The sequence below is a fragment of the Oncorhynchus kisutch genome, linkage group LG16 (genome assembly GCF_002021735.2).
Source record: "Oncorhynchus kisutch isolate 150728-3 linkage group LG16, Okis_V2, whole genome shotgun sequence".
NCBI lineage: Eukaryota > Metazoa > Chordata > Actinopteri > Salmoniformes > Salmonidae > Oncorhynchus > Oncorhynchus kisutch.
Genome location: NC_034189.2, coordinates 6268876 through 6282170, shown reverse-complemented (window position 1 = coordinate 6282170; position 13295 = coordinate 6268876). Strand labels below are relative to the sequence as shown.

The following is a 13295-nucleotide window of genomic DNA, read 5'->3' as shown; positions in this document are numbered from 1 at the left end:
AGACATGTCTTATTTGGGCAGAAAGCTTAAATTCTTGTTAATCTAACTGCACTGTCCAATTTACAGTAGCTATTACAGTGAAATAATACCATGCTGTTGGTTGAGGAGAGTGCACAATTTTGAACTTCGAAATGTGTTAATTGATCCAATTAGGCAGTATTTTATTTAACTCGGCAAGTCAGTTAAGAACAAATTATTTTTTACAATGACAGCCTAGGAACAGTGGGGTAACTGCCGTGTTTGAGGCAGAATGACAGATTTTTACCTTGTCAGCTCAGGGATTTGATCTATAAACATTTTGGTTAGTGGCCCAACACTTCAACCACTAGGCTACCTGCCAACCAAGCATTTTGAACAGAATGGTTCATTGGATCAGTCTGAAACTTTGCACATACACTGCTGCCCTCTTGTGGACACCATTGAAATTACAACCAGAGTGATGGCTATGTTGGCCATATACCACAAACCCCTCTGGTCTCAGGCTCTTATATTAGCCATACACCACAAACCCCTCTGGGCCTCAGCCCTTATATTGGCCATAAACCACACCCCCTCTGGTCTCAGCCCTTATATTGGCCATAAACCACACCCCCTCTGGTCTCAGCCCTTATATTGGCCATAAACTACACCCCCTCTGGCCTCAGCCCTTATATTAGCCATAAACCACACCCCCTCTCACCTCAGCCCTTATATTAGCCATAAACCACACCCCCTCTCACCTCAGCCCTTATATTAGCCATAAACCACACCCCCTCTCACCTCAGCCCTTATATTAGCCATAAACCACACCCCCTCTGGCCTCAGCCCTTATATTAGCCATAAACCACACCCCCTCTGGCCTCAGCCCTTATATTAGCCATAAACCACACCCCCTCTCACCTCAGCTCTTATATTGGCCATAAACCACACCCCCTTTGGTCTCAGCCCTTATATTGGCCATAAACCACACCCCCTCTCACCTCAGCCCTTATATTAGCCATAAACCACACCCCCTCTCACCTCAGCCCTTATATTAGCCATAAACCACACCCCCTCTGGCCTCAGCCCTTATATTAGCCATAAACCACACCCCCTCTCACCTCAACTCTTATATTGGCCATAAACCACACCCCCTCTCACCTCAGCTCTTATATTGGCCATAAACCACACCCCCTTTGGTCTCAGCCCTTATATTGGCCATAAACCACACCCCCTCTCACCTCAGCCCTTATATTAGCCATAAACCACACCCCCTCTGGCCTCAGCCCTTATATTAGCCATAAACCACACCCCCTCTCACCTCAACTCTTATATTGGCCATAAACCACACCCCCTCTCACCTCAGCTCTTATATTGGCCATAAACCACACCCCCTTTGGTCTCAGCCCTTATATTGGCCATAAACCACACCCCCTCTCACCTCAGCCCTTATATTAGCCATAAACCACACCCCCTCTCACCTCAGCCCTTATATTAGCCATAAACCACACCCCCTCTGGCCTCAGCCCTTATATTAGCCATAAACCACACCCCCTCTCACCTCAGCCCTTATATTAGCCATAAACCACACCACCTCTGGCCTCAGCCCTTATATTAGCCATAAACCACACCCCCTCTCACCTCAGCCCTTATATTGGCCATAAACCACACCCCCTCTCACCTCAGCCCTTATATTAGCCATAAACCACACCCCCTCTCACCTTAGCCCTTATATTAGCCATAAACCACACCCCCTCTCACCTCAGCCCTTATATTAGCCATAAACCACACCCCCTCTCACCTCAGCTCTTATATTAGCCATTCACCACAAACCCCCGAGGTGCATTATTGCTATTATAAACTGGTTACCAACGTAATTAGAGCAGTAAGAATAAATGTTTTGTCATACCTGTGATATACGGTCTGATAAATCACAGCGGTCAGTCAATCAGGAGCTCGAACTACCCAGTTTATAAAATATTTTTTTAGAACCATTTATTAATGAGACTTGACTGGTAATTGAAAGACAGGATTTCAACAGCAGTGATTTTATTGACACACCTTGCTGTTTCACCAAGACCCACAGCTAACATCTTTCCCTCACTCAACAATCCTGACAACATTTACACACAAGGTCTTAAAAACACACACAGACACACACACACACCTACAGTAAGCAGTATATATACTGAACAAAAATATAAACTAAATATAAAATCTAAAGTGTTGGTCCCATGTTCCATGAGCTGAAATAGAAGATTCCAGAAATGTTCCATACGCATCACAAATTTGTTTATATCCCTGTTAGTGAGCATTTCTCCTTTGCCAAGATAATCCATCCACCTGACAGGTGTTGCATATCAAGAAGCTGATTAAACAGCATGATCATTACATAGGTGTACCTTGTGCTGGGGGACAATAAATGGCCACTCTAAAATGTTTTGTCACACAACACAATGCCACAGATGTCTCAAGTTTTGAAAGAGCCATCAATTGGGATGCTGACTCCAGGAATGTCCGCCAGAGCTGTTGCCAGATAATTTAACGTCCATTTCTCTATTATAAGCCTTAGAGAATTTGGCAGTACGTACAACCGGCCTTACAACCGCAGGCCACATGTAACCACGCCAGCCCAGGACCTCCACATCCTGCTTCTTCACCTGAGACCAGCCACCTGGACAGTTGATGAAACTGAGGAATATTTCTGTCTGTAATAAAGCCCTTTTGTGGGGAAAAACGAATTCTGATTGGCTGGGCCTGGCTCCCAAGTGGGTGGGCCTGGCTCCACAGTGGGTGGGCCTGGCTCCACAGTGGGTGGGCCTATGCTCTTCCAGGCCCAGCCATGGCTGTGCCCCTGCTCAGTCACGTGAAATCCCCTGATTAGAGCCTAATTAATTAATTTAAATTGACTGATTTCCATATATGAACTGTAACTCAGTACAAAGTCTTTTAATTTGTTTTATGTTGCGTGTATATTTTTGTACAGTATAAATAGTCTCAGCTGAGTCACTGACCGAGAAAAACAAGAATCTTAAAACACTACAAAAAGAAACAAACATCCAGCAGAACTTCGAAACTACAACAACAAAGAAAGGACAAACTAAAGACAAATCAATGAGGCCTGAATAAATCATAAGGGTAATTCCTACATTTAAAATATAAATGAATATACCGTTTTTGTAAAAACGTCTAATTTTCTTTGATGTACAGTATATTTATATTGAAAAGGAAAAAAAAGAGACCAATCTGTTGCTTCACTTCATGACCGGTTGTCTGTAAAAAATGATTAACCTAAAGTAAAACTCCTTCTTTCAGTCGAGAGCTTGTCAGTCGAGAGCTTGTCAGTCGAGAGCTTGTCAGTTGAGAGCTTGTCAGTCGAGAGCTTGTCATTCGAGAGCTTATCAGTCGAGAGCTTGTCAGTCGAGAGCTTGTCAGTCGAGAGCTTGTCAGTCGAGAGCTTGTCAGTCGAGAGCTTGCCGATAGAGGCCAGTCAGTTGAGAGCTTGTCAGTCGAGAGCTTGCCGATAGAGGCCAGTCAGTTGAGAGCTTGCCGATAGAGGCCAGTCAGTTGAGAGCTAGTCAGTCGAGAGCTTGTCGATAGAGGCCTGTCAGTCGAGAGCTTGTCAATCGAGAGCTTGTCAGTCGAGAGCTTGTCAGTCGAGAGCTTGTCAATAGAGGCCTGTCAGTCGAGAGCTTGTCAGTCGAGAGCTTGTCAGTCGAGAGCTTGCCGATAGAGGCCAGTCAGTTGAGAGCTTGTCAGTCGAGAGCTTGCCGATAGAGGCCAGTCAGTCGAGAGCTTGCCGATAGAGGCCAGTCAGTTGAGAGCTTGTCAGTCGAGAGCTTGTCAGTCGAGAGCTTGTCAGTCGAGAGCTTGTCAGTCGAGAGCTTGTCAGTCGAGAGCTTGCCGATAGAGGCCTGTCAGTCGAGAGCTTGTCAGTCGAGAGCTAGTCAGTCGAGAGCTTGTCAGTCGAGAGCTTGCCGATAGAGGCCAGTCAGTCGAGAGCAGTCAGTCGAGAGCTTGTCAGTCGAGAGCTTGTCAGTCGAGAGCTTGTCAGTCGAGAGCTTGTCAGTCGAGAGCCTGTCAGTCGAGAGCTTGTCAGTCGAGAGCTTGTCAGTCGAGAGCTTGTCAGTCGAGAGCTTGTCAGTCGAGAGCCTGTCAGTCGAGAGCTTGTCAGTCGAGAGCTTGTCAGTCGAGAGCTTGTCGATAGAGGCCAGTCAGTCGAGAGCTTGTCAGTCGAGAGCTTGTCAGTCGAGAGCTTGTCAGTCGAGAGCTTGTCAGTCGAGAGCTTGTCGATAGAGGCCAGTCAGTCGAGAGCTTGTCGATAGAGGCCAGTCAGTCGAGAGCTTGTCGATAGAGGCCAGTCAGTCGAGAGCTTGTCGATAGAGGCTAGTCAGTCGAGAGCTTGTCGATAGAGGCCAGTCAGTCGAGAGCTTGTCGATAGAGGCTAGTCAGTCGAGAGCTTGCCGATAGAGGCCTGTCAGTCGAGAGCTTGTCGATAGAGGCTAGTCAGTCGAGAGCTTGCCGATAGAGGCCTTGTAATGTTCCTCCCCATTTGAATACAATATTATTATTATTATTTGTATCAAAAGAATCTGTTGAACACGTGTAACCAAAGCATGAGGCAAAAACACATGAGAACAGCACACACACACACACACACACACACACACACACACACACACACACACACACACACAGACACAGACACAGACACAGACACAGACACAGACACAGACACAGACACAGACACAGACACAGACAGACACACACACAGACACAGACACACACACACACACACACACACACACAGACACACACACAGACACACAGACACACACACACACACAGACACACACACACGAGACCATAGATTCAGTAGTATTGTCAATAAAACCATTCAGAACTACCAAGAGTAAAGGGTTCTGGGGGGGACTCCAAATCAAATCATCACTGGGGGGGGGGGGGGACTCCAAATCAAATCATCACTGGGGGGGGGGGGTGGGACTCCAAATCAAATCATCACTGGGGGGGGGTGGGACTCCAAATCAAATCATCACTGGGGGGGGGGGGGACGACTCCAAATCAAATCATCACTGGGGGGGGGGGGGGGGGGCTCCAAATCAAATCATCACTGGGGGGGGGGGGGGGGCTCCAAATCAAATCATCACTGGGGGGGGGGCTCCAAATCAAATCATCACTGGGGGGGGGGCTCCAAATCAAATCATCACTGGGGGGGGGGGGGGGCTCCAAATCAAATCATCACTGGGGGGGGGGGGGGACTCCAAATCAAATCATCACTGGGGGGGGGGGGGGGGACTCCAAATCAAATCATCACTGGGGGGGGGGGGGACTCCAAATCAAATCATCACTGGGGGGGGGGGGGGACTCCAAATCAAATCATCACTGGGGGGGGGACTCCAAATCAAATCATCACTGGGGGGGGGACTCCAAATCAAATAATCACTGGGGGGGAAATTAGAAGGAAAGTGGAAAGAGACAGAGATGCATATGTCTCCGTTATGCCCCCCGATCAATCATCCCAGTCCCCTGGTTCTAGGCTTGCGTCACAAAACAGCACCCTATTCCCTATTAGGTGACCTACTTTTGACCAAGGGAGTAGTGCGCTATGTAGGGAATAGTGTGCCATTTTGGGAATTGGCCCAGGGCTCCATTCCTCCAGGGTCTCACAGCTCTGTGTTCTTCCCAGGCAGAGCCACCTTTTTCTGAATGTCTTCATCCGACGAGACCCCATCCCTCTCCTTCTCAGCTGATACGGCCTTTCCCTTCCCCTTCTTCTTCTTCTTCTTCACCTTCTCCTTCTTCTTTTTCTTCATCGTCTTCTCTCCTTCCTGCCTGCCGCCCTCACTCCCTCCTCCTCCTCCCAGGTCTTTGCTCTTCGTTCCCTTCTTCTTTTTCTTCTTCTTGTCCTCGGCGATGGCTGCCGCATCTCCCTTCTTCTTAGAGTACTCCTCTTTCAGACAGGCTGAAGAAGAGGGGGAGAGGAAGAGGATGGGAGGCAGAGAACAAGAGTAATTAAACCAGCATTCTAATAACTAAGACATTCAAAACGATAAAATAATTTACAATGTGTGTGTGTGTTATCTGTGAGTGTGTGTGTTATCTGTGAGTGTGTGTGTGTGTTATCTGTGTGAGTGTGTGTGTTATCTGTGTGAGTGTGTGTGTGTTATCTGTGTGAGTGTGTGTGTGTTATCTGTGAGTGTGTGTGTTATCTGTGTGTGTGTGTGTGTTATCTGTGTGAGTGTGTGTGTTATCTGTGTGAGTGTGTGTGTGTTATCTGTGAGTGTGTGTGTGTTATCTGTGTGAGTGTGTGTGTGTTATCTGTGTGTGTGTGTGTTATCTGTGTGAGTGTGTGTGTTATCTGTGTGAGTGTGAGTGTTATCTGTGTGAGTGTGTGTGTTACCGGCATCTTGTCCCTTCAGAACGTGTTTCTCACAGAGGTACGTGGTGAGGTCTTCCTCCTGACTGCCTTTGTACCAGTCCTCTATAACCTCCTCGTACTTCTCTACCATAACATCACACTGAGACAGAGAGAGACACACACACACACATACACATTTGAAAAGAAAACAGAAGACAGTTAATATGTTTGGGAATAGCGTTTCTAATAAATTGATTCGTTTTAATTGGTCAATTGATCCTCACCTGTTTTTTGAGGTCAGCGACCTCTGCAGAGGTTTCGTTCCAAAGTTCATAGGGGATATCCATGACGACCTTGACCCCTTTATGGACCAGCCCATGGAGGGTAGAGAAGGTCTCTGACATACCCTGAGGAGAGAGATGGAGACAGAGGGGGAGAGAGGGAGAGAGAGGGAGACGGAGGGGGAGAGAGGGAGAGAGAGGGAGACGGAGGGGGAGAGAGGGAGAGAGATGGAGGTGTAGGGGGAGAGAGGGAGAGAAGTGGAGACGGAGAGAGGGGGAGAGAGATGGAGATGGAGGGGGAGAGAGATGGAGAGGGAGAGAGGGGGACAGATTAAGATGAGGGGGAGAGATAGAGGAGAGAGAGGGAGAGATGGAGATGGAGGGGGAGAGAGATGGGGGAGAGAGAGGGGGAGAGATTAAGATGGAGGGGGAGAGATGGAGATGGAGGGGGAGAGATGGAGGAGAGAGATAGAGGAGAGAGATGGAGGAGAGAGAGGGGGAGAGATGGAGACGGAGGGGGAGAGAGATGGAGACGGAGGGGGAGAGATGGAGATGGAGGGGGAGAGAGATGGGGGAGAGAGAGGGGGAGAGATGGACACGGAGGGGGAGAGAGATGGGGGAGAGAGAAGGGGAGAGATGGAGATGGAGGGGGAGAGATGGACACGGAGGGGGAGAGAGAGAGAGAGAGGGAGGCAGAAAGAGTGGGAGAGATGATCTGTGTCTAGTTAACAACTATTGATGTCTATTGATCCTTGTCTTTACTCAGAGAACCTTTGACACACACGTACTGACCTTGGCAAAGCGGTTGCTGCCCTCTCTCTCCTTGTGTAGGTTGTAGCCAGAGAGCCTCTGACACACATTCTCCACAACCTCAATGAAACGGATGTCTCTACAGAGAGAGAGAGAGAGAGAGGCGCAGAGAGAGGCAGAGAGAAGGAGAGGCAGAGAGAGAGAGAGGCAGAGAGAGAGAGGCAGAGAGAGAGAGGCAGAGAGAGAGAGGCAGATAGAGAGAGGCAGATAGAGAGAGAGAGGCAGAGAAAGAGAGAGGCAGAGAGAGAGAGGCAGATAGAGAGAGAGAGGCAGAGAAAGAGAGAGGCAGAGAGAGAGAGAGGGGGTAGAGAGACAGAGGCGCAGAGAGAGAGAGGCAGAGAGAGAGAGAGAGAGAGGCAGAGAGAGAGAGAGAGAGGCGCAGAGAGAGAGAGGCAGAGAGAGAGAGGCAGAGAGAGAGAGGCAGAGAGAGAGAGCCAGAGAGAGAGAGAGGCAGAGAGAGAGAGGCAGAGAGAGAGAGGCAGAGAGAGAGAGGCAGAGAGAGAGAGAGAGAGGCAGAGAGAGAGAGAGAGAGGCAGAGGCAGAGAGAGAGGCGCAGAGAGAGGCGCAGAGAGAGAGAGGCAGAGAGAGAGAGAGAGAGGCAGAGAGAGAGAGAGAGGCAGAGAGAGAGAGAGAGGCAGAGAGAGAGAGAGAGAGGCAGAGAGAGAGGCAGAGAGAGAGGCGCAGAGAGAGAGGCGCAGAGAGAGAGAGGCAGAGAGAGAGAGAGAGGCAGAGAGAGAGAGAGAGGCAGAGGTAGAGAGAGAGAGGCAGAGAGAGAGAGAGAGAGGCAGAGAGAGAGAGAGAGAGGCAGAGGTAGAGAGAGAGAGAGGCAGAGAGAGAGAGAGAGAGGCAGAGAGAGAGAGGCAGAGAGAGAGAGAGGCAGAGAGAGAGGCGCAGAGAGAGGCGCAGAGAGAGAGAGGCAGAGAGAGAGAGAGAGAGGCAGAGAGAGAGAGAGAGAGAGGCGCAGAGAGAGAGAGAGGCAGAGAGAGAGAGAGAGAGATTGGACAGATGGAGGAAGGGAGAGAGGCAGAGGTAGAGAGAGATAAAGGAAAGGAGGAGGCAAAGAAAAAGAGTGAGGGAGAAAGAGAGTTGGGGTTACAGAGTAAGATTGACAGATGGAGGAAGGGAGAGAGAGAGAGGCAGAGAGAGAGTGATGGAGGAAGGGAGAGAGATAAATGGCGTCTTGTTTGAGAGAAAAAATATACTCTGTTTAATCTAGTAATTTAGCCATTTTTTTTCCTAGTGTTCACAAGTCATGACATAATGACAGAACTTCCTATTTATAAAGCCTAGGCCGCCTCCCACAGGAAGGGACCCAGACCAAGTTCCTGTCCCCTGCTACCATAGCAACCCTGTTATCTCCACAGTAACGGCACAGAGAGGAAATAGACACCGCTCGCTCAAGTCAAGCACTTATACAGTGAAAAGCCTCAAAAGCTTGTGAACATATAGGATGTAGGCAGAAGTTAGGCCCAGATCTAGGATCAGGTTAACCTCGCCAGACCCTTTAACATTATGTGGGGAAGAGAAAGTGGGCAACTCCATTCTACTCCTGCAGACGCACTGAATAAATTGTATCCTATTTCCAAATAGAGTGCACTACTTTTGAACAGAAACCCTATAGGGAATAGGGCACCATTTGGAACACAGAACTACATTCAGCAACAGAACATCGCATTCTAATACAGTGCACTACTTTTTGAACAGAAACCCTATAGGGAATAGGGCACCATTTGGAACACAGAACTACATTCAGCAACAGAACATCGCATTCTAATACAGTGCACTACTTTTTGAACAGAAACCCTATAGGGAATAGGGCACCATTTGGAACACAGACTACATTCAGCAACAGAACATCGCATTCTAATACAGTGCACTACTTTTTGAACAGAAACCCTATAGGGAATAGGGCACCATTTGGAACACAGAACTACATTCAGCAACAGAACATCGCATTCTAATACAGTGCACTACTTTTTGAACAGAAACCCTATAGGGAATAGGGCACCATTTGGAACACAGACTACATTCAGCAACAGAACATCGCATTCTAATACAGTGAACTACTTTTTGAACAGAAACCCTATAGGGAATAGGGCACCATTTGGAACACAGAACTACATTCAGCAACAGAACATCGCATTCTAATACAGTGCACTACTTTTTGAACAGAAACCCTATAGGGAATAGGGCACCATTTGGAACACTGAACTACATTCAGCAACAGAACATCGCATTCTAATACAGTGCACTACTTTTTGAACAGAAACCCTATAGGGAATAGGGCACCATTTGGAACACAGAACTACATTCAGCAACAGAACATTCTGTGATGTCATCAAGCTGTAAATGGTAAACGCCACTTACGACTTGACATATTTGATTGGCGGAGCTCCCTTGTTGCCGTCAAGGAAACGGTAGTTTCTCTCGATCACTTCCTTGGTTTTGCCCGTTTCGTCAAAGGCAGACTTCATCTCAATACTGACGAACTTACACACTGAGAGAGAGAGAGAGATACAGATGGACACAGAGAGAGAGAGACAGAGAGAGAGAGAGAGAGAGAGAGAGAGAGAGAGAGAGAGAGAGAGAGAGAGAGAGAGACAGAGAGACAGAGAGACAGAGAGAGAGAGACAGAGAGAGAGAGGAGAGAGAGAGAGGAGAAAGAGAGAGAGGAGAGAGAGAGAGAGGAGAAAGAGAGAGAGGAGAGAGAGAGAGAGGAGAAAGAGAGAGAGGAGAGAGAGACAGAGAGAGAGAGAGACAGAGAGACAGAGAGAGAGAGAGACAGAGAGAGAGGAGAGAGAGAGAGAGAGGAGAGAGAGAGATACAGATGGACAGAGAGAGAGAGAGAGAGAGAGAGAGAGAGAGGAGAGAGAGAGATACAGATGGACAGAGAGAGAGACAGAGACAGAGAGAGAGAGAGATACAGATGGACAGAGAGACAGAGAGAATATAGACTTAATATGACATTTGAAATGTCTCTATTCCTTTGGAACTTTTGAGTGTCATTTCTACTGTTCATTTAAAAAAAAAGTTTATTTCACTTTATATATTATCTACCTCACTTGCTTTGGCAATGTTAACACATGTTTCCCATGCCAATAAAGCCCTTGAATTAAATTGAAAGAGAGAGGAAATATAAATGGTTCTATTTACTGTAGTATCAGGTGTCTAAAAAGAGGAAGTAGTAAACAGTAAGGTTTCACTTCTGCATCACGCACACACTGCTACGTTATAACGGGCAAAGACTCAACGACTACAATCAGCTTTTGATGGGTAACAAATGACGACTCGTTCTGGCTAATCGAATGAATTAAAATGAATGAAATAAGCTCATAGTTCGTTTAAAAATAGTTTACAAATGGAACGAATGAATAGCCTTGTTTCTGTCCTTCTCAGGAAAAAGGCTATCAGGCTATTGTATGCCTACATTTCTAATATAATACAACTAGTTTTAGACAATAAAATACAGGCTCTCTATTTTGGGTTTCCAAATGGGGGTGAATGAATAGCGTTGTTTTTGCTCTTCCTACCTTCACATTTATTAGGCAGATGAACCCACTCGTCATCTCCCTCTTTCTTCTCTGCTCCCTCGACCAAGGCGCTCAGCAAAAACACCGTTAGACAAGTCAACAAAACCATTCTGACTAAATGTTGTTGTTTTCTAGTAAATAAAGAGGTCTACTGTTATCTAGACCGTCAGATTCGCTTATTTACATCTCGTTCTCGACCTACGGCTTACTGCTGTGAAGAAGGCAAGACTAACTAAGTACTTCTGGGTCACGGGCTTTTGGAATCCTTCAGAATAAGAGTCCTGTTCTGTATACTTTGTAAATTAATGATTAAGCTGAAAATGATGGAAAATGTGCACAATTATCAATATATTTTATAATAGTTATCATACAAAGAATAATTTAAAGTATTTCTATGAGATATTATTTGATTTTTTTTTTAAATCATATTTTTACATAGTCATTGAAATGCTATTAGCGCGCACCACCGCTAACTAGCTAGCCATTTCACATCCGCCACATATATATGTACACCTATCGTTTATTGCAGAGTTTCCCTCGGTCCATTAGTACATTGACTTCAATACAAAACCTAGGAGGCTCATGGTCCTCACCCCCTTCCATAGACTTACACAGTAATTATGACAACTTCCGGAGGACGTCCTCCAACCTATCAGAGCTCTTGCAGCATGAACTGACATGTTGTCCACCCAATCAAAGGATCAGAGAAGTTAATCTAGTACTGAAAGCATAAGCTACAGCTAGCTAGCACCACAGTGCATAAAATGTGGTGAGTAGTTGACTCAAAGAGAGAGAAAGACAAATAGTTGAACAGTTTTGAACAAATTCATTTATTTAAAAATGTAGGAGAAGCAAGAGTGAGAGAGCTAACTGTATTTTATTATTTTTTGCCCCACTTTCACTTAGCTAGCGAATGCAGCTAGCTAGTTTAGCCTACTCAAACACCCAATTTAAACAGAGAGGTTAGCTATGTTAGCTAGCTGGCTATGGCTATCCAACACTGGAACTCTTCCAAAGTCAAGGTAAGATTTATTGTCACCAGGCCCCACCAGTGAAACTGCTAAACTGCTTGCTGCAGAACACTGTACTGCACGATTGTAGTGGGTCTACTCACATATTAGTTCTAGTAGCTCAACATAGCTAAGACGTTAACTAATATAGGGTGACAATGATGTAGCGGTTAGCGGTTATGATATGAAGGTTCGGCTTGGAAAAGGATTCTTCGCATGATAGAAGAAATGTGGCAAAAACGAGTGTAGACAATCATGAATGCATTTATATTGCTTCCAAATAATTTTATACAATGGCGGAGGAGTACCAAGATGGAGGCACGGTGGCTTCAACAGCCCCCCCCCCCCCCCCCCCCCCGCCCTCTCAGTCATCTGGTGTTTATATAAATCCGTGGATTACAACTCACCTGAAATTAACGCATCTCGCGGCGGTGAGACAACCGCCATTCACAAGCTCACCACCCATCTCCCCTTGATGTTTTACCAAGCTGCTCGACAACATGAGGTCGACAAGGAGAGCGTAGGGGAGAGAAGAGGAGGTGAGGGGGAGAGAAGAGGAGGTGAGGAGGGAGAGAATTGCCAAGAGTGTGTAAAGCTGTCATCAAGGCAAAGTGTGGCTACTTTGAAGAATCTCTAATATAAAATAAATGTTGATTTGTTTAACACTTTTTTGGTTACTATTTGATTCCTATGTGTTATTTCATAGTTTTGATGTTCTCACTTATTCTACAATGTAGAAAATAGTAGAAAATAAAGAAAAACCCTGGAATGAGAAGGTGTGTCCAAACCTTTGACTGGTGCTGTACATACTGTATATTTTAAGATGGGGCCCAGGGCTGCATTTATCTGACCCTGTCCGATTTGTACACATTAAAAGCCCACCAACACTTCCTATGACCTATTTTTTTGGGGGGGGGGGGTTCAAAGTCAGCTTTTTTTCGTACAGATAATTCTATACGGTGAAACGTCCAAAATGAAAAAAGGTACTGCATTTTATTTCTTTTAGAGAATGGAGAAGGAGCAGCGATGTTCCTCGGGGTGTAAAACGGTGGATTTGGGAACTAGAAGTGCTCCTGAGTAGAATGAACCCCCCCCCTCTCCTTTACTGGGACACAACGTACAGACAATTGTGTACAGAGCAATATGTATGTCCCATAAGAAAAATGTACTGAACATCAAGCAATACCAATGGGCTAATTAACAATGGTATTTTTTTAAAGAATATTTTCTAAAGTTGATTATAATAAATAATTACTATTATAATGTATTATTACAATAATTATTAATACAGGCATTATAAATATCGTTTTGTTATTTTATTACTGTT

The 13295-nt window shown here is 46.1% G+C and overlaps 1 protein-coding gene across 1 annotated transcript; it reads right to left on the bottom strand.

The window, feature by feature from the left end:
- Positions 1-5338: 5338 nt before the first annotated feature.
- cnpy3 (canopy FGF signaling regulator 3) lies at positions 5339-11192 on the bottom strand. The gene is made up of 6 exons (XM_020475683.2): positions 10959-11192; positions 9796-9925; positions 7411-7507; positions 6622-6744; positions 6380-6497; positions 5339-5941 (listed from the first exon to the last, which is right to left on the bottom strand). The coding sequence occupies exons 1-6, from the start codon at positions 11065-11067 to the stop codon at positions 5643-5645; spliced, it is 876 nt and encodes a 291-aa protein (XP_020331272.2). The 5' UTR covers positions 11068-11192; the 3' UTR covers positions 5339-5642.
- Between the last annotated feature and the right edge of the window lie 2103 nt (positions 11193-13295).

Bases quoted from the DNA above. Each gene is read 5' to 3' on its own strand.
- cnpy3 (XM_020475683.2), bottom strand. From the start codon at position 11,067: ATGGTTTTGTTGACTTGTCTAACGGTGTTTTTGCTGAGCGCCTTGGTC. The intron at 6,498-6,621 runs GTGAGGATCAAT...TCTCTGTCTCAG, and splicing joins TCGCTGACCTCAAAAAACAG to TGTGATGTTATGGTAGAGAA. The intron at 5,942-6,379 runs GTAACACACACA...CCTCTTCTTCAG, and splicing joins TCTGAAGGGACAAGATGCCG to CCTGTCTGAAAGAGGAGTAC.